Raw genomic sequence first — 27,670 nt, forward strand, 5'->3', positions numbered from 1 at the left:
CCTACAGGCGCAACACACATTTACCCAAGTTCATTTTCATTTGGCTTATGACCTCATTGCGTTTTGAAGGTTAGGTTTAATAATGGGAGAAAACTCAATTTAACCTTCCTCTCTGCTAATGCAGATTTGATCATTGGCCCTGTGTTCTCTGTGTTGGCGCTTGTGAATCGCAAGCTTTTCAGCTTTTGGTGCTATGCAGATATGCAGCTCAGTGTTTCGCCAATGAGGTCTGCATGCTTGTGTCAACCAGTTTCCTTGTAAACAGTTCAAGTCTTGAAGCAAATTAACATCTGTTCTTCATGAGTTATCATCATTCTGTTTGTTTTTCTTCACAGCAATCGCTGGTGTTCAAAACAGAGGCTGCAGGTTTCAGTAGCATTACGCGAGAAGAGAGAGAGGAGCTTGTGACCAAGGAACACCCAGTAATCAACACAGAAACAAAAACTATTACATATGAATCATCACAGGTGGGGGCTCCCATGTAGTAAGCAGATGCCCAGGCTTGGCGTTCTGTGTCAAATCTTGTTCCTTTGTGATGCTGCCTTTATCTCTGGGTATTGTTATGACCTTGTCATGTAAGCATAATAAATCAATTCCTGTATATTTAAACAAAAGTTTATACTGAAATTCAGTTCCCTGTCAAATGCAAACCTTATAGATGAAGACCAATGTTCATCCAATGTGAATATTGCCAGTTCAATACTTGCATAAGGCTAAGTAAAGTCACTTTTTGCACACTTTATTGTGTTTAATTTCATTTAATTTTAAATTGATAAAATTACCCATCAATCTACACTTAATAACCCATAATGAGTACATTTTGGAGTGCCACAGTAAAGGGTCTGAATACTTATGTTTTTATTTTTAATACATTTGCAAATAATTCTAAAAACATGTTTTCATGGGTTTTAAACACAATAAAGTATGCAAAAAGTGAAGGGGTGTGAATATTTTCTGAATCCACTGGATGTCTAAGCTAATTTCCATCAAGGTTTCCAGTGCATTAAACTGCAAAGGACGCAAACCTGATCCTCATGTCCGGTGAACTGCTGATATGCGTCAGCTCTCTGACATTGTCTTGTGCTGTATGTTACAGAAGGAAGCCGGATCTGATGCTGATCCAGGGATATTGATGAGTGCCCAGACCATCACTTCAGAAACGACAAGCACCACCACAACTACGCATATCACAAAGGTCAGGCCAGACCGGGCCAGGGTTCTGGATAGTTTTATGTGGCTGCCGTTAGCACCATAACTAACCATACCGTGACATAACCTTGCAAAATACAGACTTTCCCATCAGTTAGCACTAGTTTTTCCTGCTCTACTTTCAAACATAGTTGCGTTTCTGCTGTTTGAAAGTACCTGTTTTGATGCAATTGCAAATGTCACAGGATTCATTACATCTCTCATGTCGTCATACGACATTTTCAAAATGCTTTTGTGATGAGCAGCTCAAAGTGTCTTTAAGCTGTTCCTTTATGGTGCTGTCTTCAGACTGTGAAGGGTGGCCTCTCAGAGACAAGGATTGAGAAGAGGATTGTCATTACAGGAGATGCTGACATTGACCATGACCAGGTAGGACCAGGACCCTTTGAGCTCTGTCTCTCTCAGTATCTTGTATCGAGTCCAGTCTGTGCGTGTATGTGTTTTTTTAACAAAACGTATATCTAAAGATTAAATCTTTGATGAGAACTTGCATGCTGGAAAGGTGGTGATATATTTGTGTCTTTGTTGTTTTGGGAACAGCAGTAAACCTGTTCTCATTTGTAAATGATGTGAATGACCACACGATCTCCACCTTGCTTCTGATCATGCACGTTACACCTCCTCTCTGTCTCCCACCGTGGGGTTCCCTTGAGCTAGGCGCTGGCTCAGGCCATTAAAGAAGCCAAAGAGCAGCATCCAGACATGTCTGTGACCAAAGTAGTGGTACATAAAGAGACAGAGGTCACCCCAGAAGAGGGGGAAGAGTAATGCAGGTAAGAGGATGATGACAACTGCAGTCGGCTTGCTGGCAGGCCCCCTCCCCCACGCTCCCTCCCACCTTGTCTATAGTTGTCTCGCTGGCATGGGGCGCTACTAAGCTACTAACCAGGAGCTGCTTCCGGCTTTTACACCTCCCGTCAGATAGGATGACTGGCTGGGAATACGTGAGCGCTTCTCTTCTATAATGTGCATCTGTACCAGCTGTGCTGTTTCCTCACATCATTCTTGCATACTTGCTAATAGCCAGGTTAGCAATTGCTGAGCTCACCTGGCTATTTTCACCTGTTTTATAATGCCCTCATTTCCCCATAATATTGAAGATATGGTTTTGTGGAGCTAATGATTTGCAAGTATCAGAAACTGTGACAAAAAAAACTTTTTTAAATTATAGCATATTGTGTACAATATCCCCCACTTCAGAAATGGACATAGAGCAATAGTGCACCCTGCTGGAGATTGAAGTACATTGTACCATTCAGCAGAAGCTTTGCAATATTTCATTGACTGTTACGATAATTTGTGTTGAAAAAGACATAGCGCATGCATTTGTATCTACAATTCGTAGTATTACATCACTTAACAGATGTCCTGATCCAGAAGGAGTCATCTATTTTCAAAGTGCCATGCTTAAGGGCTGCAGATATGCAAGGGGAAGCCATTAAGCATTAATGATAGAGGTTTATGCATCAGTCCTTCTTGCCCATAGGAGGTATTGACCAAAAAGAAGCTTGTTCTGCTGACTCCCTGTGAAACTGTCCTCACAGGAATTGCTGCTATGCTATCTTTCAACTTCAGTTCCTGACGTGTGCCATTGTACATTGCTTGTAGTGACAGAAAAGTACACATACTGTAGCACTTCAGTTAATAACTTGGTAATTTGATTGCTTTGAATGCCCAGGAATTTGTTGCAGATCAGCTCTTGTTAGAGACTTGCTGTGTCATGGAATTTCTTACAGCATATACATGAATATGGTACTATTACTTGACTTTATATTGCATGTCAGTTGGTAGTACTATTGTATGTTCGGTATAGTGATACACAGTGCAGTAACATTAAAACAATAATGTAAAGTTTTCACCTTACCCCTTTTAAACGTGCTTGGCAAAATGTGAATTGAGAATTTCAAACTTTGTTGTGCTAGAATCAGATAGAATCTAGAATTGTTCTTTTTGTAGGATCTTTTATCTCCTGTTAAATTTTGTTTTGTGGTATCAGCTTTGTAGGGCACGCTGTCAGCTCTATTACTCACCTATTTTATTGTGCCACCAAAAATAGAGGCAATTTTCCTGTCTTCGACATCAAGAAGAACATGGAAACAGCAGTATTTCAACTGTGTTTTTGGTGGATTTTGGTGTGGGCACCATTCCTGTCATAATTTCAGTACACTCTTTATCCTTAGAAGGCAAGATGGATATTAATCATGACCTAAACGGTTTGGAGTGATCAACTTCACTCCATGTAAAAGCATTTATTTCCTGCAGAGGGGCTTGTCTTTCAAGATGTGTTCCCATCTGGAGAGCTTGAGTGGTTTTAGAAGCGTGATCCTGGTGTTGATGATCATGGACGGCTCAGTTTCCAGATCTGAACTACGAGTATTCTAGAATGACTCCTGTGCCATTGTTACATGACTTACTTTTACTTTGGTGTTTCCATTTTTGTTGACTACCAGAGGACTTTTGTTACTTTCACACAGCAATCTGGTTTATTGGTACATCTGGAATGTGATTTTTAAATCTTACACAAAATATACAGTTACAGAATCAGTAACCCGATTGGTAGAAGTAGTTTTTGTATCCAAATGTACTGTACAGCATATAATAAATAATATATGATATACAGCATATATCGATCTGTCTTCACAGGCAGGCTTAATTTGATGAACATTAGTCTGTCAATTTCCATTCTTTCAGCTCAGAATCAATGTTTTATTTGCTCATTTTTGCAATAGTCAGCTTTGTCAGATGTTTTAATGTGGAATTTGGCTGGCTTTAACTTGATCTTTGACAGATTCCATTCACTGAATAAAATGACCCCAAGGCATTTAACCCTTTGCTGTGCACCATATTGCATGAAGGTATTGAAAAGGATGCATCTGATTGTGCCATTGTGAGTTACATGGGAGGCTGTGCTTGCCTTCAGCATTGCATTATGTAATGTTTCTTTGCTTGTCAATATGGTCTTTAACAGGAACAAATCAAGGCTGCTACAGTGGAGCATGTTCTACTGCTGTTTTTCTTACGTTTAGTTTATTGCTTTTTTAACAAATAATTGTATATCCTACATGTCTGTATCAGTTGCAGTTGCAAGCTGCGAGATAAGTTATAAGTTGTATGCATGTTGATTTTATAATGAGCTGGGTTTGTTTCTAGAGTAAAATGGTTGCTAGCATGTGCTTACATAAAATTTAATTTCTGCATTTTTGAGACTTGCTCTAGTGATAGTGATCAATCATTAAGTGCAGCTTATCAGCAGATAAAATAAGGAAAATGTCTTTAGGGATTCTATTCAGCTGTATTTTTGTCAAGATGGTGATCACTTTCTAATTTAGATTCTCCCATCTGATTTTTCCAGGATTAGACCTTCACCCTTCAGAGGACACACTTATTTTACACCACATGGAATCAGACAGCTTCAGGAGTCAACGATCACTCATGATGAAAACTCTGGCTTATGTATCTCAAAATCCAGTCCAATCCATCACCTGAAAATGCATACTGCATGAAAAGGGAGCAATTCTGCATTTTTTGAAATAAAAATGTGATCAAAAACCCAAAAGTTACGTATACAGTTTCTTATCTACCTGCACGTACAGACAGATGGCAGGACGATTCAAAGGAAAAAAAGAACATTTTTATTCACTGCCTTATGGAGTAATGACTTTTAAAGTGATATAAATAATCATTTAAGTAGCATCATTTTATTTGTGAAAATAAAATGTTCAAAAGAATAATGTAGGCTGAATATGTAAGTGTGCACAATATTTAACCATTCAGTAGATGTGCCAACCACACCACCAAGCCCGTGATCCTTCACTTAACCTTCCAAGCCCATTTTATCTCATTTTACTCATACTGCCTGCTAAATAAAGACAACCTTCACATTACATTTTAAAGGTCTGAATAGAGTACAAATATGTACTTTAGGCCGTATATTATTCTTGGAGGCTTTAGTCATTTTTAGTTTGAATTGTCTCTTTTTTCCACAAATTATCAAATTAATCGAGAGGAAGCTTGTGTATATTTTAAAAATAATAAGATTGCTGCTCGAGGAAACCAATTCTGTGACCTAGCAAATGGTGTGTCACCACACGGCAAACTGTATTCTTCCTTATTCTTTGTCATGTCAGTGGAAGTCCAAGAGCTCCCCTCCACACTCTTTGTCGGGCATGGCCGAGCCTTAAAACTACAGAACGGACAGCATTTCTGGTGCTGTCCTAAACTATGTGTGTGCGTGTGTCTGGACATCCTGCCCCATCTCTTCATCATCTTCAGTACCATCTATGTTAAATGTGCTTCCACATTAGTGAAATAAAAGTGATAAATGCATTTTGTGATTAATTTTGTCCTTTTCTTTTTTTAAATAAAATGTACTGACACAACAGTGCTTACTCTGTATTGTATCGAATAGAAAAAAGTGGATGGCTGCTTCTCAGCTGGAAATTAGTCATGCAAAGTTTGTAATAGGCCTCCATCTTACAGTAAGTATCACGTCCCCGAGTATGACAATGTAGGGTGAAGTCAACACAACCATCAAAACATTTAAAAGATTTTGTAGCCAGGAAAGTAATTCCATTGTGGCTGATACAGCAATTACAGTCCATAAGATGGCAACAGTACACCAAATACAGTAAAATTCCAAATAATGCTCTATCCTTAAGGCTTCACAACAGATGGGGTCAGCCTTGGATAGCTGCTGCTATAGCTATTATACATTAGTATATTTCATAGTTATTTTTCTCCATGTTATTCATTTTCTTTTTCGACTTAACACTTCCACAGTAATATTTTAATTGGTTTAGATTTTCTGCTATAGTTTGGTATCTATCTTGAGATGACTGGACATCCCAAATTAGTGTTGGAATGTGCAGCCCCATGCTGGGCGCCGAATTGATAAATTAAAAAATAATAATAATAATAATGAAACCTCAGGATCTGCCTCTTAGCTGTATATATATATTTATCCATGTATAAGCCCTATCTGGTGGTATTCATTACATTCTTGATGGAAGATGTATTTAAAACTGTAAAAACGTCCAATTTCAGTGTTACAACTGCAATTTATTCTGTAATTACTTTTTCACCTGCAAGTAGAATATCTTGGATGATATTAACGAATTTTACCTATAAGGACTAAGTTCAGTCAAATTTTCTGAAGACAAACAGCCAATGTCAGCAAACTGTATTCAATCAGAAATACCAGTACATTTGCTGTCTACAGATTCTTAAAATAATTATTTGTGCTTCTAAAGTATGGCAACTCTGGAAGGTATTGTTTTTTTTTATCTTTTAAGGTTTGCCCTCTCCCGTTAAAACATCTGAAAAACTGTTTAATAAAAATGTTTTAGGCACGGGCATGATTAGTCTGCTGTGCCTGTTATTTCGCTTCCGGTCATCAATAAATGTTATCATTCAAGGACGGGGAATTAAAGCTCAATTAAAAGCCCATACTCACCCCTTCTTTCGAACAGTGATCATGCGCAGTTAGTGTCCGTTTCAGACTCAAAAAGCTTTAAAGTTTTCCCTAGTGTTCCTAGCACAGTTCTGTGGTTCCGCGTGAGGATGTTGAGCTAGGAAGACGTTTTAAGCTGTTGCCACGGGTAAAGAGCCCTTACTGATACCGAAACGCGTGGCTTTCACGGTAACTTTAACTTGGAAGTCGTCTTTTTTAATACAGTAGGCTACTATTTAGCCTAGTCCAAATTCATTTCCCAGTGCTTCTAGAATCCGGACGTAGTCTATTAATTGTTCAAACATTTTTGAAACCACAACTTTATTACTGTAGCCTCTTCTAATGATGTATTTCACCGTGTTGCCCATTAAACACGTGTCGTAGCCAAATGGTTATTACGCTAACCCATTTGTATAGCCTATTAACATAATCTAAATGTGCATGGATAAACGGATTAGCCTGCCACGTGCATACAAAATATAAATATTCAGCCTAGTCTTAATCGCATTCATTAGGATATAAACAGTGCTTACAAAATTTCCGTTAACAAAGTAGCTCGACATCTAATTGTATTTCAGTCCTTACCAAACTATTAGAATATTGCTCGTTAAATGTGTTACGGTTGCCCTACAGACCGTGCATGCGATTCAATTAATCCAAGCAGGAGAAATGGAAGACAACAGCTGTGAAGTAGGGAGAGATTCTAGATTGCTTGGTGGGAATGAAAAAAGGAAGAGAATTTCCGACTCAAAAGACAGGACCCCTTCAGACAGGTTTGTCCCCGGGATAACAATTGAGACCACGTTACTTGGTGCTTTTTCGAAGTAATTTTGTAGCACTGGGAGTTGATTCCCATTAGCCTACTATTCTCTGGCAAGTTTCCATCTAAAGTGTGTGCGCCACGTATTTATTATCTTTCGGAAATGCATGTATCGGTAATAAATTGTGAGTTTTACTTGTGTTGAATCTCTAATGCAATATTGTTGTCTTGTCCTGTCCAAGAGGCAATTAAGCACACAGGAATGCTAGCAATCGGATGTCTGATGGTTGGATACATTTTTCAACACAGGAAGACCATAAAGGATGCTACAGAGAAAAAACACAAGAATAGTCGGGAGAAGGGCGAGAAGCACAGTGGATCAGCAGTTGTGGTATCGGCACAGATGACCATGAGTTTTATAAATTTTTCTTGTCCTGTACAATTTGATCAGCACATGCAAATATGCCTGCTGCTCATCTTGATTTTAACAGGTTAGAGGTACTGACTCCTGCTCAGAATCACACCGCAAACCTCTGCAGGAGTCCAAAATCACAAGGTGAGCTTTAATGGACCATCTGAGGAAAGGCTGCACATGCTGTTGGTGAGAGTACATGGTTTTTAGCTCTTTTTGAACCAACTGAGGATAAAAATAAATAAAAATCAATTTGCTTCCTGAGTACATGTATGGAGATGGTAAAATTTGTAGAAGTTCTTTATTTTTAAGAAAAATAATGAATGCATATTCACAACTTTTACTGTATGAGGGTACTTTGAAGGTCATTGCAAGCTCTTTCTGTGATACTTACTTTTTTAAAAACATATTCTTTACCTTAGTCGTTAGTAGCAGCAGTTTTAAACTTGCTGTGAGGACAAGTTTTTAAACCGTTAAAACTTTAGACTGGATGTCCATATATGTTCTAATCTGAAAATCTCACTGAATTATTATGTGGCATTTCATTACCCTTAGCTTTTGTGCCCTCTTGTGGGGAGTAAAGTAGCCAGAAATTATATTTGATGTGTACAGTTTAACATAAACAGTCATTTGCATTAATATCTCAACCTCTGTGGTGACTACAGAGTTCATTTGGATTTTGCTCTTTCTTTAAGTTCTGAGATACTTGCTTGTCATGTAATGGCAGAATCTGGGGGCTGTGAAGGGGAAGTTGGTATAGAGGTCTTTGACACCAATATGGTAAGAATCCTGTCGCAAATCATTCACTGATACAGTGCAAATAAACAAATTCTATCCCTCGCTGGGAAATGAGACCCAATAAGTGATTAAATGGTTAATTACATATCACTTTATTTGAGCTATATTTCTTCTTTAAAACTGCCATGTTTTAAGGGGGCTTAATGTGTGCATCTGCACCGTTATGATTTTCTCATTTTCAATTTGCACAATGTAATGATCAGTGTGTACCATGAGAATCTGTGAATAAAGAGTTTTTGCAGCAAATATGCATAACAATTTCTGAAGTCCATGTATGGTTATAAATATAGATTTCCGTCTGTCCATGAGTCTGTTATCTGTAAAGTATATGTAATGACATGTATTTGTTTTTACAGGATACATGCCCCTCACCCTGTAGGGAGTAAGTTGTCCTTGCGTATTTGTTTAAATGTTAAATGACCATAGTCTGTTATAAAATCAGTAGATCTATCCATCAGTTTTCTAAACATGTGTACTGATTTTTATTTGGCTCTGTGGCTTTATGCTTAAATGTGTAGAAATGATTCATTTTTTTTTTTTATGTTCATAAGACTTTGCTAAAACATCGCCATTGCGTTAAAAAAAAAAAAAAGGTAATAACCTTGTGGTTTTATCTGGTCTGTTTATCACATTTAAAGGAAAGTAATGTTTTAAAGTAAAAGTTTTAACAAATTTTCTGAAATCTCCAATGCATACATGTGAACTGTTACAATATTTACATATCATGTTTTTTTTAGTACAAGAGCTTTTTGTAAAAGCCTCAAAACAATTGTGCTTGTTTTTTGTTGGAATGCATAAGATTCCTAACTTTGTTCTTCCAAAACAAACAAGATTTTCCTGCTTCCCATCTTTCTAGTTTGTAGTGGGTTGCACACACAAAGACTGATGGAAATAGTAAGCTATCCTAAAGAGATGAAAGTGATTTGTTTTTTATTCCAAAAAGCTATACAGACCCAAACAACAACATATTTACTGTGAGTGAGGAATATGATGGGAAGAGATCAATTGACAGTGCAGCGCATCAAAACTTTGTTTCGGAAAGGTACTCTGACAGCGATCCTCTGTTGCTTAGCATGTCTTGTCACATCCTTTGTTTTTCACTTCTCTTTCCTTCCTTTGTGCTCATGTTAAATCTTTCCACTCTCTGTCCTGAGTTCTGCACATATTCACTGTTCATTCCTCATCCTGCTCTTTTAATAATTCTGGTTAAAGCCTAACCCTGGTTATCCTCCTGAGCTGCTGCCATGTCATGGGTTCAGCACTATGTGACTTGCATCCTTCTTTTCACATAGGCCAGCACATGCCAAGAAAACAAAACATACAGAGGCATCAAAAATTAAGGACAAGAAAAAGGTACTTTGTCATATCTATACCTGAAATGCTCGATAATTTGATTGCAATAATTATTTTAATTGTATGTGTTTAGGAGATAATAATAATCAATTGCATTTATATAGCACTTTTACCCTACACAAAGCACTTTACAGTGATGAGGGGAAAACTTGCCTCAACCACCAATGTGTAGCATCCACCTGGGTGATGCAATGGCAGCCATTGTGCACCAGAATACTCAGCACTCATCCGCTCTGGTGGAGGGAGAGATAACAGTTTTGTAGCCAATTAAGTCAGAGGATAATTAGGTGGCAGGTTGAGAGAGCCAGGTATGGAATTTAGCCAGCACACTGGGAAACCCCCTACTGTTTGCAAAGAGGTCTTTAATAACCACAGTGAGTCAAGACCTTGGTTTAACATCTCATCCAGAAGATGGCATCTCCTACAGCTTTTATTTGACCGGAGGAAAGGATGACCCCTACTGGCCCACCAACACTATAATTGCTGACATTTCACTGCTTTCATTTAGCATAAATCCAAATGTAGAAAAGAGGGGACTTGCGAGATGGAGAAGAGTGGGAAGCCCCTGGAACTGACAAAGGACACTCCGCGAACAAAGAGCAGGTGAGGATGAAAGAAAGGATAATGATCTGTGCATTAATGAAACCGCTCCAATTATGATTACTTATTCTGCCAGTAATGAGTACTGATGCTAGAATTAATAGCCCTTCAATAAGAGTGCAGTTTTACATAATTTATTCAGAAGGGAAGGTTATCAGTTGGTAATTTACGGTATGTCAAACATTATTGCTATAGTTTCACCATGCTCCATGGTGCTTCACTGCAGATTCCACTGCTGTCTCGGTACACTATTGACTCCCATCTGCAATCTCTAGGTTATCAATGAACATGCTCCTTTTGAACTTTGTGGTGAAGATTATAGGCTCTAATTCAGTTTCAGCTAGATTGAACTGCTGAAAGGAATAATTCTGTCTCCTGTAGTATTTTGTTTTTCTTTCAACAGATCCAAGAGTGAATCACAGCCTACAAAAGACAAATCTCATAAGAAAAAAGAGGTGACCACTCTCTAATATTTCTTATGCTGCATTACATTGATTAAGGAGCCACATTTCTTATTCAAAATTGCTGACTAAATGAATGTGTGTTCATATTCCATGGCCTTTGAACAGCTGTTCAGCTTTTCTCCCAGTGACCGCTTTCACATATCATTGTATTTACAGTCATAATTATAGATAGGTTTGATGCACACTTATTTAGATGCCAAATGTCTGGTAACCATTTGCAGTGCAAAGCAAAGGATACTTTGAAAGGTCTGTTATAGTACACACTCTTGTTTGTCTATGATAATTGCGCCCTTTTGCAAACTGTAGACAAAAAGCAAAGATACCACTGATGCAGTTAAGGATGAAATGGATGAATGCTCCATTCAATACTATGGTGAACTGACAGAGCCTGAGGTTAAAACTTTGAAGAAAGAGAACAATTGGCAGAATATTAAGGGCGAACCCCGCGAAGAGAAAGCGGATGCGGCCAGTCCTACAAGGAAGAGGAAAAAGGACAAAGGACGAAGTGCGAAGATGGGACGCGTGGGAACAGAGGATGAAAAGACCTTGAGAAAAGATCGAGAAGGGAAATCCAGTCATAAAAATAAGCGCAAAAAGGACACCGTGGATGCGGATGAACCCAGGAAGAAAAAGGGGAAAGCGGGAAAGGAGAGTGTGATCCAGAAGCCTGATGATGAAGCCAGACTGTGGAAATGGTGAGTCTACTGTATTTAATTCTTCCACACCTTGCCTTACTTAAGTGAGGTGTTCAGAAGACAGACAGAATAAAGTTAACCGGCTAACAATGCACTGATGCCTATCACCACCAAAGATCCTCTGGGGCTGCTGTTTTGTTTTTGTTCTGCACCCAAAAACATGCATGAGACCAGTTGTTGTGTATGCTATCCCGATAGTGTTTGCAAGCCTGACAGGAATTAATCGCTATAAATAAAGTGTAGTGAAAGGGGAGAAAAACATGATATTACCAGTAATATCATGTTTGCCTCTTTACACACAAAACAGGCTATGTGTTAGAAATGTGGTTTACATGGCAGAGCAGCCTCATACCAGTTTCCAATGAAAATGAAACTTTGTCAAAAGGTATAATGGGCCTAGTTGTGTACAAAAAAATAAGTTGACAGTGCAGTGCCTTAGCATGTTTTGATCAGTTCAAACAGCACCTCAATTTACAGGGACTTCACCATAGTTGTGGAAATTACGAATCACTTTGCTGATTCAAATCAGTTTGTTCAGTTCAATACAAAGATTCGAGTTAATGTGATTCTTTCACTGATGCGCAGGCGCACAAATATTCAAACAAGCGCATTTCAGTTCACTCTACTCGTAGTTCAGTATCATTCGTCACTATTCGCAAATATTCCATTAGCACAAGTAAAAGCATCTGCCTCATATAAACCTGATACTGTTCAGTCACTACAGTCGCAATTCTGATGGTTGATGTGAAGATTAACTGAAGCTCCTGACCCATATCTGCATGGCTTTATACATTGCACTGCTGCCACACGATTGGCTGATTAGGTAATCGCATGAATAAGCAGGTGTACAGGTTTTCCTAATAAATTCTCAGTGAGTGTATATCCGGCCAACCAGACAGATTTTCTTTCATTCGCATAAGAATACCTGCTTTACCGCCGACACGCACAAGCAAACATTCGGGCAATGATCCGAATTTTTTGGGTGGGTTTGAACCATCCCTGTAGCCCCCGTCCTTTCACTGGCAATTCTTTTGACTTTGAAAATGAAAATACAAGGGAGGCAATGGATTTTCAATTCGAACCTTTGAGTGACCGCATGAAAATGATCATGCAAATGGAAGCAATGCAATTTCATTGGATTTGTCACCCTTGTGCCACGAAAACATGATGATGAAGTAGCAATTAAATTATCGTTTGATTTGTCTTTGTTAAAGCTGTTACGATATGAAACCCATTTAAAATGTGTTTTTTCTTTTTCATTTAAATTATGATGATTTTGTCCCGAATGTGGAATGGACTTTTGATTTACATTTTAATATTGACATTACATTTTTTATACAGTCGGCTTTTTCATTTGAATGATTCAATTCAATTATTTTTTACAAATGTTTTACGCACATGGAATGAAAACGAAATGTGTTTGAGGATGAACATTTTCATTTGAATTTTGGCTTCAATCCATACGGCACGTAACAGCCTCTTAGTGATGGCCCTTGTTTCATGGGGGAAGAAATGCAATGATACACAAGGAAGTTGTTGCTGTAACGTAGCTTCCTGAACACTGCTTTTTCCCATGTTTTCATACATTTGCGGTATCTGGAATGAATAAGTATGGCACTTGTGCTGTACAGTTGATAGCACATTCCCTGAAATTGAGCAGAACAGTTTCCATCGTTTGCCCGAGGAACGTATCTTCTGAAGTTTCGACGAATAATGCAGCACAGAAACAAAATGGGTCAATGAGTCCTGTGGGCAGCTGAATAATTTTGACATGCATCTACAGCTTAAACAAGCTAAACAATATGGCTGGCTAGTTCATTCATAAGGGGAACGTTGTTTACTAGTGTGGCGATTATATATTATTCCTCGCTTAAAGTTAGATTGGCAACAAATCGCTAATATTACCTTTTAGTTTCATTAAGTTATAGTTATGTCGTTAAAAGCATTGCTAACTAGCTAGGTACTTGTTTACAATTACAGATAACATAATTGCAAGCGAATTTACTCTGTTGATCAAGATTATTACGGTATGTCATTTCTATATGCAAGAGTTGTTTTTCTCTTGTTAATGCAACAGACGGTCTGCAAATGTTTTAGTTTGTTTCAGCAAATCATTTGGTCTTCAGGTGGGAGGAGGGACAGTCTCTCGATGGACAAAAATGGAAGACCCTTGAGCACAAGGGACCTCTATTCCCGCCAGAATATGAATCCTTACCACAAATTGTGTCTTTCTATTATAAAGGTGAGCGCCACATTTTGAAATGTTCTCAGTTAAATCCCAGTTCTTGTTTAAATTTTAATTCTTATGCAGAGCTTTATATTAAGTCAACCATAAGGCACTCTCACTCTTCTGGTTTTACATTGAATTGCACTGTTTTTCTCACAACCATTTCCTTTTTGGCATTCTTTGAAATGTTGACCTGTACAACATTTTCTGAATGAGACCCCAAAGTGTTTGTACCACTACAGTAACTGCATAGTTGGCTATATGAGTAATACGAATAAACTGGAAAATAAGTCCTGGTCATTTACACATCCACACAAAATCTGCAGATGAATGAATGGGCAATTATCTTTATTTTCTTCTTCCAATGAATGGAAATTAGAGTCTGCCAAATGGAATGGAGGCCAACAGGATTTGAATGCTGGAAACTAAAAACCGAACACTATTTGACCCTAAGAAAGAAAAAGTTATCCCCACTTTGCAGCTGGGCAGGTGTTAATGTTAAGCCTGTTTGGTGTCGTGAATTGTCGCTGTTATGTAGGAAAGCCTGTCAGACTGAGTCCGACTGCAGAGGAAGTTGCCACTTTCTATGCCAAGATGCTGGACCATGAATACACCACCAAGGAAGTCTTTCAGAAGAATTTCTTCACAGACTGGAGAATGGTATCTCATGAAAACTAACTTAATATCCAGCACTCCCCATCTGCAATGCCCAGTAGATGAACATACAGCATGGAATAATGGTACAATGTAGTGTGTGAAAGCCATATTTTTTGTTCCATCCAGGAAATGACAGACGATGAACGTAACTTGATCCGAGATCTCTCCAAGTGTGATTTTCGGGAGATCCACAAATACTTTGTGGATAAAGCAGAGGAGAAGAAGGCCTTAAGCAAAGAGGAGAAAAAGGTGAACTCCTTAATTGCATTAGTAAAATAACTGAATAAATTATTGTCCAGAGAAACCCAAAAATAATTTGCAGTATTTTGTCATGCATTAAATAATTTTAATTGAAGTGTTTTATCCATGCTTGAAAGTTCACATAGTGGTTTTGTGTTTCATTTGGCACTTCTGCCTCCAGTGATCTGCCAGAGAACGGCACTTGCCGGTTCCGACAGTAGGGGGGCAGCTTACGCACTTGCCGGTTCTTACGCGCTTGCCGGTTCCGACAGTAGGGGGGCAGCAGTGCCATTTTTCAGCATGAGAAGCATTTATCATGAAATATCTGAGAAGTCTGCTTCCAGAAGTAACCAACAGTACCCAAATACATGGTTATGTTTCATTTCTATTTATACACAACCATTCATTTGGCTTAATTAGGTGGTTCATGTTTCGAGGGATTGTGTAAGCACCTTTATGTCAGATATTGCTATGCATGCCTTGTGGTTTATTGCAAATGTAAAAAATTACAGGAACATTAATCAATGTTTTGATCAAATGAAAAAAGACTGAGGTTAATCATTATGCTGCTATTTGGGTTATTGTTTTATTTCATTAATCATTAACACCATGCATGTTTGCATCTTACATTATCTTCCTGATGGTTAGGCTAGTTTTAGTAGCCAGGTGTCCACACTTTCACCAATTAGGGGCATATTGATTCAACTCTGGCTTAACTTGATCATTTAACAGTTTACTTATTTTTATGTTGTTTGCACTATAGCAGAATATGAACTCAGGATTTGAATTATTCATGGCATGCATAACTATCTGACATAATGTGGTTTACATAACCCCTCTAAACATGAAGCCCCTAATTAAGCCAAATTAACTGCTTGTTGAAATTCTTAATGGTTAATGGTTGGCAGTAATATAGCGCCTTGATCCAAAGCGCTGTACAATTGGGGGGGGGGCATGACCAGAAGCACTGTCTTCAGCACAAACCTGCAAAAACCTAGGGTAAAGGTTGAGTAAGGACTATAACATGTACATAGCCTATATAAACCATCGTTTGCCTCCAGCGATTTAATACAATAAACTTTTTGTTCACATTTCATACATACAGTCCCCTCCAAAGGTATTGGAACAGCAAGGCCAATTCCTTTTGTTTTTGTAATACACTAAATACGTGTGGGGTTGAGATAAATAGATGAACATGAGACAAGGGTTCAGAATTTCAGTGCTAAACTATATCATTTGTTTGTACTTAAATGCATATTTCCTGTACACTATGTACATGCTCTTGACAAATTTGTTGTGTCTCAAATATCTGAATGTTACAAGCCTCTTCTTTAATTTATCATACATGTGTGTGCAGTAAATTGTTTTTCAGATATTGACACTTTTATAGGACTAGTACAAAATAGGTGGAAATTGTGCTCTAGGGCGGCAAATGGAAAGGGTTCATATTTTTTGGCTGTATTGTGGCTAAAATATTCATGGGTTAAATCCAGGGCCTAAGTGTCCTTTGTTAAAGTACAAATCTAGATTGAGATTGAGGGAGCGCTGAAGATATGTTTTATTTATTTTTGTGTGTGTAAATTGGCAGGTTCTTAAGGAGGAAGCCAACAAGCAAACAGAGGAGTATGGATACTGCCTCCTTGATGGGCACCGTGAAAAGATTGGCAACTTCCGGGTGGAGCCGCCTGGCCTGTTCCGTGGCCGTGGAGAGCACCCCAAAATGGGCAAGCTGAAGAGGAGGGTCCTTCCAGAAGACATTACCATAAACTGCAGCAAGTATGAGGCTCACTGTGGTTAGCTTGACTGGAGGCTTTCACATGTTTCCATGTTCAGTTCAAGTAATGCATTTGTTCTAAAACCAAGTAAGAGGGTTTTTTTTATTGTGTGTAGTGAATCCAATATCCCAGTACCTCCCAAGGGCCATCGCTGGAAGAAGGTCCAGCATGACAACGCCGTAACTTGGCTGGCCTCCTGGGTGGAGAACGTACAGGGGAGCATCAAGTACATTATGCTTAACCCCAGCTCCAAACTTAAGGTGGGAATTGCGTACCTAAAGTACTACTCCAAATATTTTAGAATTCCAGCTCCAGTGCTAATCATAGCAGCTATTCTACAATTACTGATACCGTATTCAAATGAATGCTTTGAATATTTTACAGTGTGATGATTTTTGTCCCAGGGCGAAAAGGACTGGCAGAAGTATGAAATTGCACGCAAACTGAAGCTTAAGGTAGCCATGATCCGAAGACAATATCAGACTGACTGGAAGTCTCGGGAGATGAAGAAGAGACAGAGAGGGGTTGCTGTGTATTTCATAGACAAGGTGCAGTGCATTCTGGATTCATTTCTTTTCACTTCTGCTAGTCATGGGTTTTATGTGGCCTGATTTAAAGGGGCAGCTCACCCAAAAATGAAATTAAAAGTATCAGGGCTCCTGACTACGACTAAATGGTCACATTTTGCGACTACTTTTCTTTATTGATGCGAGATGATTTTTTTCTATCCCGGGGCTAGATATTTTCTTCTTGTTATAAGGGGAAACCTGGGGGAGAACCTATATAACGATAAAAGGCACATTTAAACGTCAGTAACATGATATGAATTTCTATTGTGTAAAGCAGGGGTCTCCAATCTTATCCTAAAAGGGCCGGCGTGGGTGCAGGTTTTTGTTTTAACCCAGCAGTAACACACCTGATTATACTAATGAACTAATCGTGGTCTTTAATCAAGACCTAGATGAGTAGAATCAGCTGTCTTAGTCCTGTGCTAAAACAACAACCTGCACACACACTGGCCCTTTCTGGATAAGATTGGAGACCCCTGGTGTAAAGTCATCTGAAAAAACAGGTGCCTGTGTCGTGAAAAACCTGGTCTGGATTCCAGAACAGGAAATCTGATGTGAGGCTGTCCAGACATGGTGGAGGATCAGATCGGAATCAGCATTAAGGGACTGGGCCTTGAGAAAGTTGATGCAAAGGAATGTGTTCAAGTTGGTTTAACCAGGTTAAAAACATAAAATATGTGTATGCATATAAAATGTTGCACATTATTTCTGCTTTCAAAGGCTTAATGTAGCCGGCTGTTTGCTGTGCATGGCTTCATATCTAACCATGAAAGTTTAGCCAGCTGAGAACTTAGCGAAATTGTGGCAAGACAATGTAGCTCACAACGTTGAGCAATGAAGAAGACGGACACTTTGCCCCAGAATACTGGTGTGCTTCGATGGAAACTTGCGCTTGCATGGACACAGTTGGCAAGTTCACACAGTAGAAGAAATGGTTCTCAATTAGATTGCGTCTTTGAGCTCTCTTAATGTTCGTGAGTAACTGTGGCATTCTATTTGGAAGGAGACTGTTAAGTTCTTCGAATGTAAATTGTCGGTGCATTTATCACCAGAAAAGATCGGGTCCATAGAGGTCCATTAGATCACAGCAAACTGCGTCTAAAAAAGTTGTCCAATCTAGAAAACTTGTCATCTTAGTGAAACTCTGGATAGATCGATGGTACTCTGGGTTACTCTGGAAATTTTTGGATGAACTGCCCCTTTAAATAAAAGGGGAAAAAACTAGAACATTGGGTAAAGTGTTTGATAATCGCACTGATCACCATGCGTCACGGTGTATTTGTGACTTTTTGTGACCCTGACATTGTTTTCCAACTAGCTGGCCCTTCGTGCAGGTAACGAGAAGGAGGAGGGAGAGAGTGCGGACACGGTGGGCTGCTGCTCTCTGCGCGTGGAACACATCACCCTACACGAGGAGCTGGATGGCCAGAAGTGGGTAGTGGAATTTGATTTCCTGGGCAAGGACTCAATTCGCTACTACAACAAAGTGCCTGTAGAGAAGCGGGTGAGCATCTCACCGCTTTCACTTTCACATGAGATGCACAGCAGGGATGGACAGTGCAAATGTTCAGATCACATTCATTCATTTTCAACCGTTTGTTAAATAGTGACTAGTTTAATGGTCATTATTTAACAAGAGAACCAACTGCTTAGATCGGGAAAATTATCTTCATTCCATGTGACCAAAATGATTGGTTTAATTTCCTTGATTTAATACCTTGTTTGTATATGCCTGCTTTGGAGGTTTCTCTTATTGTGCGCTGTACGAAAGGACATGCTTCTTAAATGCATATGTAATATGTGTCTCTGATGCAGGTTTTCAAAAATTTAAATCTGTTCATGGAAAATAAAAGCCCTGAAGATGAGCTGTTTGACAGAATAAATGTAAGTACTTAAAAAAGAATGGAAAAATAAACTACATGCTTTAGCAATATTTTATTTTGGAACACCACTTTTCAATTGCATGGCCACTCATTTGGTCCCAATTGTTCCTTTATGAAAGTGTCCTGACTGCAAAAAACAGTATATGCATAGAGTAAGATTTGATCACGTGATCATTTACGTGAGATTAGCGCATTGAGGATATCACACAAGTCTGGCCCCAAAAGATTTGTATTTTGATTGAAATGGCTGCTCACTCTTCAGTTTCTCTATTTGAACAGAATTTAATTTGTTGGGGGGTTGTTTAACTGAAATGTGTGGTAAGACTCACTTTCCTGGCTGTTTTTCAGCTGTTTGTAAATTGTTTACACCCTTTTGTCATATGTTGCTCTTTTCCCCAATAGACTGTTTACTTGAACAAGACGCTGAATGAGTCCATGACCGGACTATCAGCTAAAGTGTTCAGAACCTTCAATGCCTCCACCACTCTGCAAGAACAGCTGAACAAATTGACGCATGGTATGCACAGCTCAGTTAGTCATTTTCACATACTACATGCAATCTGTGTTGGAAATAATTGTGTGGCATGAACAGTCCTATTCTTAGCTTACTACTTACTACTAAACATGCAGATATAGAATTCCATTGAGGCTAACATTTTTTTCACAGAATGTCCTGCTAACATTACCAAATATAATGTAACTGAATTTAGCTGGCTAATAATGGCAGCTACCGGATGCTACTGAATGCTGACCAGCAATTTGGTTGGCAGGCCATCAAGGCCACTTTCTTTCACAAAACCAGCAGCAGCTGTACAGCCATGCATTTCTTGTTGCACCTTTTAATTTAACTTTAGCAGTAATGCTTCTGTACACTTCAGAATTAATTCTGCTGCTGCTATCAGTGGTTACATTATCAATGAAGGCAAGTGAGCCATCACCTGTGGCAGCAAAACATGCCCAAACTATGGATCGTTCTAAATCACGTGACAATTTAACTAGGCCTTGATGACATTACATTACATTACATTATTGGCATTTGGCAGACGCTCTTATCCAGAGCGACGTACAACAAAGTGCATACCCATAACCAGGGATAAGTTCGCTGAAAGACCCTAGAGGGAAGTACAATTTCAACTGCTACCTGTATAACAAAGATAAGGACGAGGGCCTTTTTTTTTTTTTTTTGAGAACAAAGAAACAAACAAGCAGAGCAAAAGTGACCAAAGTTAACTATCCAAACACTGCTTACCTAGCCAACTAAAAATACCGATACACAAAGCAAGTCACAGAGACAACAATTAAGGTTCACAGGGAGGTAGGGAGGGATGGGGAGAGGTGCTGCTTGAAGAGGTGTATCTTCAGCTTGCGCTTGAAGGTGGGGAGAGATTCTACAGTTCTGACCTCAACGGGGAGTTCGTTCCACCACCGTGGAGCCAGAACAGACAGTAGTCGTGAGCGTGATGTGGAGGTTCGGAGAGGGGGAGGTGCCAAGCGGCCTGTGGAGGCTGAACGAAGAGGTCTGGCAGGGGTGTAGGGTCTGATGATTTTTTGTAGATAAGCTGGGGAAGACCCTTTAACTGCTTGGAAGGCTAGCACCAATGTTTTGAATTTGATGCGAGCCATGACAGGCAGCCAGTGGAGGAAAGTAAGCAGGGGGGTGACGTGTGAGTATTTGGGAAGGTTGAAGACCAGACGAGCTGCTGCATTCTGGATGAGTTGGAGGGGTCTGATGGCAGACGCTGGGAGGCCAGCCAAGAGGGAATTGCAGTAGTCCAGGCGGGACAGAACCATCGCTTGGACCAGGAGCTGGGTCGAGTAGGGGGTGAGAAAGGGGCGGATTCTCCGTATGTTGTATAGGAAGAACCTGCATGACCGGGTCACCGCCACAATGTTCTCGGAGAGGGACAGTCTGCTGTCCATCACCACGCCGAGGTTCCTTGTACTGGGTGACGGCGTGAGTGTGGTATCCCCGAGGGAAATGGAGAGATCCAGATGGGGAGAGGTTTTAGCAGGGATGAATATCATTTCAGTCTTGCCTGGGTTGAGCTTTAGATGGTGGTTGTCCATCCAGCTCTGGATGTCCCTCAGGCAAGCAGAGATACGGGCTGAAACCTGCGTATCAGACGGCGGGAACGAGACGAAGAGTTGGGTATCGTCCGCGTAGCAGTGGTAGGATAGCCCATGTGCAGTGATCACAGGGCCAAGGGAGCGAGTGTAAAGAGAAAAAAGAAGCGGGCCTAGGACTGAGCCCTGGGGAACTCCTGTGGCGATCCATGAACAAATATTATGATGGTGCCCAGTCAATATCAGTTTTCAAAGGTTGGATGGTTGACCTGTAACAGAAGTAAACAAAGATCTAAGGGGGGGCAGCACTGCTGGAGCAACCCTCTGTGTACCCTCTGTAGGACTGGGTTGCACCGGCTGTACTACAGTTCAAATGTAGCCTGATTGGCTTTAAATGACTTTAAAAAAATGACTTAAAATCCTACTAATACTCTTGATTTATGCATTTAAAAAGTGGTGACACAACGGAAATAAGCTAACTACGTAATTATCTAACCGTCCTATAGCCTACACCTGCACTCAGCAGGTGTAATCTCGCAATCACTCACTAATGGTAAAACATGTTTGTTTCTGCACACAGCATCGTTTTTCGGTAACACCTTGGCATTTTGCGACTCTGCAATCAAGTAGTGGTTTCATTTATGGATATGATATTTCAATAGCGAACTAGCTACGGTGCCAAGACCGTAACCGTGAGGAGATGACGTTTTCATAGTTGATTATTCACTCATCTCTGTAATCGCTTTATTTTCTCCTCTTCATTTACTTGCCATGGTTGAGCTTTGGTAATTTAGTTTCCAGTCTTGAGAGTAAGGTTTAGCATTGTGTAAAAATCTGCCTGAAATGTGTTTTCACTGCTAAAATTTAATACTAAAAATGGAATTGCATGAAGAACGGATTCATGTGATTTTGAGCACTTGAGTTCAAAAATGCTGTGTGCAGTTCAATGCAGTTGCATTGCAGGAATTCAAATGAATTCTCCAAGTTAATAGAATTTGTCTTTGTTTTGTTGCCTTCCATACTGCATTGTTAAAACAGACTAAAAAGTTTAAATACTTCATCAAATTCTAGTATTACCATAAAGATATTTAAAAGTTTGTTCCCATGCGTAAGACCTATAAATGCCTGTTTCATGGTTTGTCATAACAAACCAGACAGGATTGAGAAATGCTGGGATAAACCAATTGTTTGAACCTTCAGCTGATATGTCTTTGGAGGAGAAGATACTGTCATACAACCGTGCAAATAGAGCTGTGGCCATACTCTGCAACCACCAGAGGGCAGCACCCAAGACATTTGAGAAGTCCATGCAGCTCCTACAGGAGAAGGTAAAGAGGGAAGACATCAGTGTCTGCAGCAGTGTCTTAGTGTACTTATTTCCTAGGCCCAACTTACTTCATAGTCTTGGTATGTTTTTTTTTCAGAGAGATGCTGGCCAATTAGCATTAGCATCTTTTTTTGCAAAGCAGCACATGCCTCCACCATTTTGGTTGTTCTTAATTTTCAGATTGCCCAGAAGCGAAAACAAGTGGAGGAAGCAAAGAAAGAGCTGAAAGACGTACAGACTCAGGACCGCAACTATAGTACTGACAAATCAAGAAAGTGAGGACTGCCTTTTCTATCAATATCAGTGTGAAGATATGTGAGCTGCGTGAAATATACATATTCGGTCCCGGCTCGTGCAAACATTACATTATTGGCATTTGGCAGACGCTCTTATCCAGAGTACGTACAGTTGATTAGACTTAGCAGGAGATAATCCTCCCCTGGAGCAATGCAGGGTTTAGGGCCTTGCTCAAGGGCCCAACGGCAGTGCGGATTTTAGTGTGGCTACACCGGGATTAGAATCACTGACCTTGCATGTCCTAGTCATGTACCTTAACCACTACGCTACGGGCCACTGTTCTGACTGCAACAAGCCCCTCCCCAACGTGCCCCCATGTACCAATACGAACAGCAGGACATGGTGGAACAAAGCCGTTGCCTTGTGACACGGATACGTAAGCTGTAAGCAAACCATGTAAGCTGTGCATTCTTTGCGGAGAATGTGCGAGTGTTAAAGCGCACTCAAAATAGTGGATGTCTCAATGTTCATATAATATGCCTCAATTTTTTCTTTGTTAGCATATCAAAACAGCAATACTATTACTAATATTAGGTATTTATTCAAATAATTATTTTAATTTTTTTTTTCACGTGGATCCTGGAGATCCTTAAAATTTTTTGTTGTGTATTAATTTCCCCTTCTCACTCAAGTAACGATTCCCTTTTCGTAATATCGGGCTCAGCAAATGATTCAGTGGGCCACCCCTGGCAAAAGATGATAGCCATGAGTCTTTTCCTATAATTTGTGATGGCACATTGGATGGCACTGGTCATAAAGGAGCATAATTATCTATTATGTTAACGTTGATTGGTTCAGAATGTGAACTAGTCTTTTTGTGGGGATCGCTATTGTTTTCCTTCATCAAGAGATTTGTCATGGTGCATTTCTTACAAATTATATCATGAACTTGTTGAACTATTACACTAGGCTAACAAAGTTTGATGTGACATATTTTACACTGAAGAATACGCAGATTAAAATGTTACTGTAGTCAGCAATCATGTTAATTTGGCTACTGTGAAATTCTACAACCCCACTACTGTGGGCTACCCACAACTGCTAACACAATATAGAGCACTCTTAAAAACGTTTTACCGTTTTGGTTAAGAGCACAGGATGCAGCTTCATTTAAAAAATTACATTATTGACACGCAGGTTCTACAGTAACTAAATACGGTCCTTATTAACAATTATTAACACCCAAGATGGCATTTGGAAGGTGTGTACTGCCTGTAATGTGATTTATTTATTTATTTTTATCCTGCAGTATGGTGGAGAAGAAAGAGAATGCTGTGAAAAGGCTGGAGGAGCAGCTGAAGAAACTGCTGCTTCAGATGACCGATAGAGAGGAGAACAAGGTCATTGCTCTTGGAACGTCCAAACTCAATTACCTGGACCCCAGGATCTCTGTAGCTTGGTATGTTCCGTAATATATATATATAATTTTTTTTTTTTTTTTTTTTGCCTTGGAACTTTGTTGCTGTTGTAAATACGTTTTAAGGTATGTACTTTCATGCATAAGATTTAATGACGTTTTCTGTTGCTGAAATAGGCGTTACTGCTTTTGTTCTGAAATGTCAACATCTGGAATTATACTGATGTATGTACTCTGATTCTCTACTTTTATGACATAACAGGTGTAAAAAGTTTGAAGTTCCAGTTGAGAAGATTTACAACAAAACACAAAGGGACAAGTTTGCATGGGCTATAGCTATGACTCAGGAGGACTACCAGTTCTAATGTTCAAATTATTTTGGGGTAATGCTCGGTTCTTCTATTTTTTTTTTTTTTTTATTAAAAGAAACACTTTTTGTAAGTCTAAATGCTGCTTAGTCTTGACCCCTTGTGCTGATCTATGTATATTTCTGCAGATGATGCAAAACTGGATATTATTTTCTGATTAAATGGCTCTTGATACCAACCCCCCCCCCCCCCTCCAAAAAAAAAACTTGTATTAGTTTCCATCATTTTTTCCATTGTGTGAAACTTCATTCTGTTCTTGAAGCACTTGAATCACTGCTTTCCCAGCAGAAAATAAACATTTGTCCACACCTGTTGAGAACATTTTTTAAGGAGGCTATACATTGAATGTGTTACATGCATGACATTGGATTTAATATGATTATCACATTGGAAATAAAAAAATGTATGAACATTGCTACACTTGGATATTTATTTTGTTCGCCCGACACTTTATTATGGAGAAAATGTTTCAGCTGTGGAGCTCAATTAGCCTCATATGGAGTCTTCGTGCAGTATCAATTTCACACCATTTCTCGCGTTTCATCCCATTGCCATCGGAGTCGCAGTTTCTCATTTCTCCAGTTAATGTGCGTACGCATGGGTCAGAGTTTCCGTGGAGGACCGCTCATTTTCCCGTCAAGTTCGTTTTTTATAAATGCCAAAGTTTGCTTAGAAAGTGGCATACGCATTCTTTTGTGCATACGAAACGTTTATAAATGAGGCCCCTGGTCCTTCGCTCCTTCCGTGAAGTCTTCCATAGCGCAGCTTTGAATGTGAATCACTTACACATAGGTTTGTTGTAGTTATGTCTATAATGACTTCACAGAATGATTTCACAACCAGAAAGCACATTGCATATTATTTCTTGTAGTTGCTTGTGCCATCACGTAGCATCCGAGGTTAGGCTATATATTTTCTCTATTCTATTAACCTATAAGGAGCGTTAACGAAAGTAGTGCAGTTACCTTTAGGTTGAGTTTTAGGCATGGTAGACCAAAGCTCCGTGAAGTTGGCAAATGTTGCTGGCCACAATTGGAGACTTTCGGTTCGCATTTATCAAAATAAAAGTTCGGTGAATAAAATTATTTATGAACTGTAATTCTGTCAGTTTTCATTGTTAAATTAATACAGTTGGATATGATTGTGATGTATTTGCAGAGAATATAAAATTGTGCACAAATTTCAATAAAAACTGTTGTTGCTGTCTGTCAGGTGTGGTATGGGCATGCATTGCCATAGACTGTCAATTGCCAACCTGCTCATTTGCATAGCTGATAACTCAAAAACTATAAATTGTTTCAAAATGAAAGGGGGTATACATTTGTTAGCTGGACCCATATCTTTAATATTCTACAGTCCTTTCTGTGAAATCCTGTTCCGAGCAATTGTTGCTGTGTTTCTAGTGTGGGGAGGCCATACGTTGCTATTGACTGTCAGTTGCCACCCAACTCATTTGCATAACTATGTTCTCATTATTTAACGTTACTCCGCAGCTCTTATTTTGACAGAAAATCACAGGAAGTTGAGACCGGAACTTCTGTACAGGAAGTCTAATTGTTGCCAACTTCACGGAGCTGTAGACCAACAGGCTACCATTTCTGTACAATTTCATTGCACGAGCCAGTTATCTACCGTAAATCCTCAAATTGTGTCCAGGGTCTTTTATTTACTTAGGCTGCACAAAGCACAGGCCTTTATTTGGGGCAGGCTTGTATTCGAGGCAGACCTTTATTTATTATTAGGCTTCTGTTGTAGAATTCTATTCTTAGAAATAAAGTAAAAGGCTACACTTAAAGTGGGCCAACACTGTTCAACACTTCCTGTAACCGTTCAGAAATCAAGTAGTGTAGGCTAATCAGGAAAACCCGTTTGGTAAGTCATAGTGTCAGTCTTAACAGACTTAGTTTATTGCAAATATTCTCAAACACAATAAATCACAAGTCCAGAATCCATAAAATAACAACTTGCCAGACACGCCTTCATGAACAATAACAAATTAGCGTAGATAACAGCAAGTTAAGGATCTTTTTTTTTCCTAAAGTGTGTTTTATTGTGAGACATGCGTTTCGTTTGGAGCAGCATACCAGTAGGCTATCGCTTTGGTTTGGGATTAAATTTACTTTTGGACTGTTTGATTCTATTGCTAAATGTTGGGACTGATGGGCACTGAAATCTGGGGGGTATTTGATGGTTCACTGTTAAGTTTTATGTAGTTGGAAGAGTGTCGGGATTTCCACCTAAACAGACGGGCCGAGGAAAAGCCAAGGAAGCCGCTTTCATTCATTCATTGAACGTGCGCTGTACTGTAAATACATGGAAACCTTATTGCGTAGCCAAGTAGCCTAAATTGAGTTAATTTAAAATTTTGCCTGATTTACTTTTTATTAAATTCGTAGGCTGGAATGCCTTGCGGCAACAATTGTTTTTAAATGTATACTGCTTCAGCCTTTGGCAAGCTACTTAGAAGCGGGCGGCAAGCGACTGGTAGCTTGAGAGCAACGTGTTGGAGACCCATGGTGTAGGACAACGACTTTTCATTGGCAACAGTATTAAACCAACCAACAATATAAAATATTAAGAAGAGCTCTTTTATTTAATTGAGTTAAATCGAAACAATGTCTTCTAGTGCTCATGGACTGATAGCCCTACTTGTAGGCAATATTACCCCGGCTTGTATTTGGGGGCTATTATCCTGTTGACAAAGGTCCTGTTGAAGGTCCTGTTGAAAATATATATCCGTAGTCACCTCACCCCAGATCACACCCAATATAACCGTTAGCTAGCGGTTAAATTGCGCTGGAGCTACAGTCCCTGAGATTGTCTAAAGTGGACATTATTAGCCTACTGTCGGTGTCATCTACTGCCTGCTAGCGATACCGATTCTCATGTAATAATAGAATGTTCAATTAGCCCAATTTGTTAGCGTCTCCCCCATGTTAAGTCTATGGGTTGAAATGTATTATTTTGAGGTCTAATGGAATAACTCGTACAGTCATGAAATTAGAATGCAGAGAACAACATTTGGCTGTTCTAATGCACCTTTAATCTAGCTATGTAATATTTGTTCTTACCTTTAAAATTGCTACGTGATTAGTCCCAGGTAAGCAACTAATCAGCTAGCTGGCATTATTAGACCCATTGTATTAAAAAGGCGTTGGTGGCTAAA

General features: G+C 39.4%; 2 protein-coding genes across 14 annotated transcripts in view; both read left to right on the forward strand.

Moving 5' to 3' along the window:
- Positions 1-5,535, forward strand: part of epb41l3a (erythrocyte membrane protein band 4.1-like 3a) — a 53,372-nt gene extending 47,837 nt beyond the window's left edge. For 6 of the 7 annotated variants that reach the window (XM_061237646.1, XM_061237647.1, XM_061237650.1 and 3 more), the window contains 5 exons: positions 336-467; positions 1,097-1,195; positions 1,498-1,578; positions 1,867-1,982; positions 4,562-5,535. In XM_061237646.1, coding sequence (XP_061093630.1) covers positions 336-467; positions 1,097-1,195; positions 1,498-1,578; positions 1,867-1,977 — 423 coding nt within the window. In that variant the 3' untranslated portion in view covers positions 1,978-1,982; positions 4,562-5,535. The remainder of the gene's footprint in view (positions 1-335; positions 468-1,096; positions 1,196-1,497; positions 1,579-1,866; positions 1,983-4,561) is intronic. The other variant, XM_061237649.1, reaches the window with a different exon arrangement.
- A 1,138-nt stretch (positions 5,536-6,673) lies between these two features.
- Positions 6,674-24,920, forward strand: top1mt (DNA topoisomerase I mitochondrial). 7 transcript variants are annotated; one of them, XM_061238743.1, is made up of 24 exons: positions 6,674-6,806; positions 7,292-7,431; positions 7,728-7,809; positions 7,910-7,974; positions 8,526-8,610; positions 8,985-9,010; positions 9,572-9,670; positions 9,921-9,981; positions 10,490-10,584; positions 10,985-11,036; positions 11,352-11,740; positions 13,867-13,982; positions 14,506-14,627; positions 14,751-14,873; positions 16,453-16,640; positions 16,755-16,899; positions 17,044-17,187; positions 18,527-18,712; positions 19,024-19,092; positions 19,494-19,608; positions 22,356-22,483; positions 22,663-22,757; positions 24,029-24,178; positions 24,399-24,920. In XM_061238743.1, exons 2-24 carry the CDS (start codon positions 7,328-7,330, stop codon positions 24,499-24,501), a joined length of 2,742 nt encoding a protein of 913 aa, XP_061094727.1. In that variant the 5' UTR covers positions 6,674-6,806; positions 7,292-7,327; the 3' UTR covers positions 24,502-24,920. The 7 variants fall into 7 exon arrangements, with proteins under 7 accessions (XP_061094727.1, XP_061094729.1, XP_061094732.1 ...); XM_061238745.1 differs by having other exon boundaries at positions 6,726-6,847; XM_061238748.1 differs by having other exon boundaries at positions 6,740-6,806; positions 7,323-7,431.
- Positions 24,921-27,670: the final 2,750 nt, after the last annotated feature.

This window comes from Conger conger, chromosome 4, assembly GCF_963514075.1.
Source record: "Conger conger chromosome 4, fConCon1.1, whole genome shotgun sequence".
Taxonomy (NCBI): Eukaryota; Metazoa; Chordata; class Actinopteri; order Anguilliformes; family Congridae; genus Conger; species Conger conger.

Bases quoted from the DNA above. Each gene is read 5' to 3' on its own strand.
- top1mt (XM_061238743.1), top strand. From the start codon at position 7,328: ATGGAAGACAACAGCTGTGAAGTAGGGAGAGATTCTAGATTGCTTGGT. The intron at 7,975-8,525 runs GTGAGCTTTAAT...TCTTTCTTTAAG, and splicing joins CAGGAGTCCAAAATCACAAG to TTCTGAGATACTTGCTTGTC. The intron at 24,179-24,398 runs GTATGTTCCGTA...ATGACATAACAG, and splicing joins CCCAGGATCTCTGTAGCTTG to GTGTAAAAAGTTTGAAGTTC.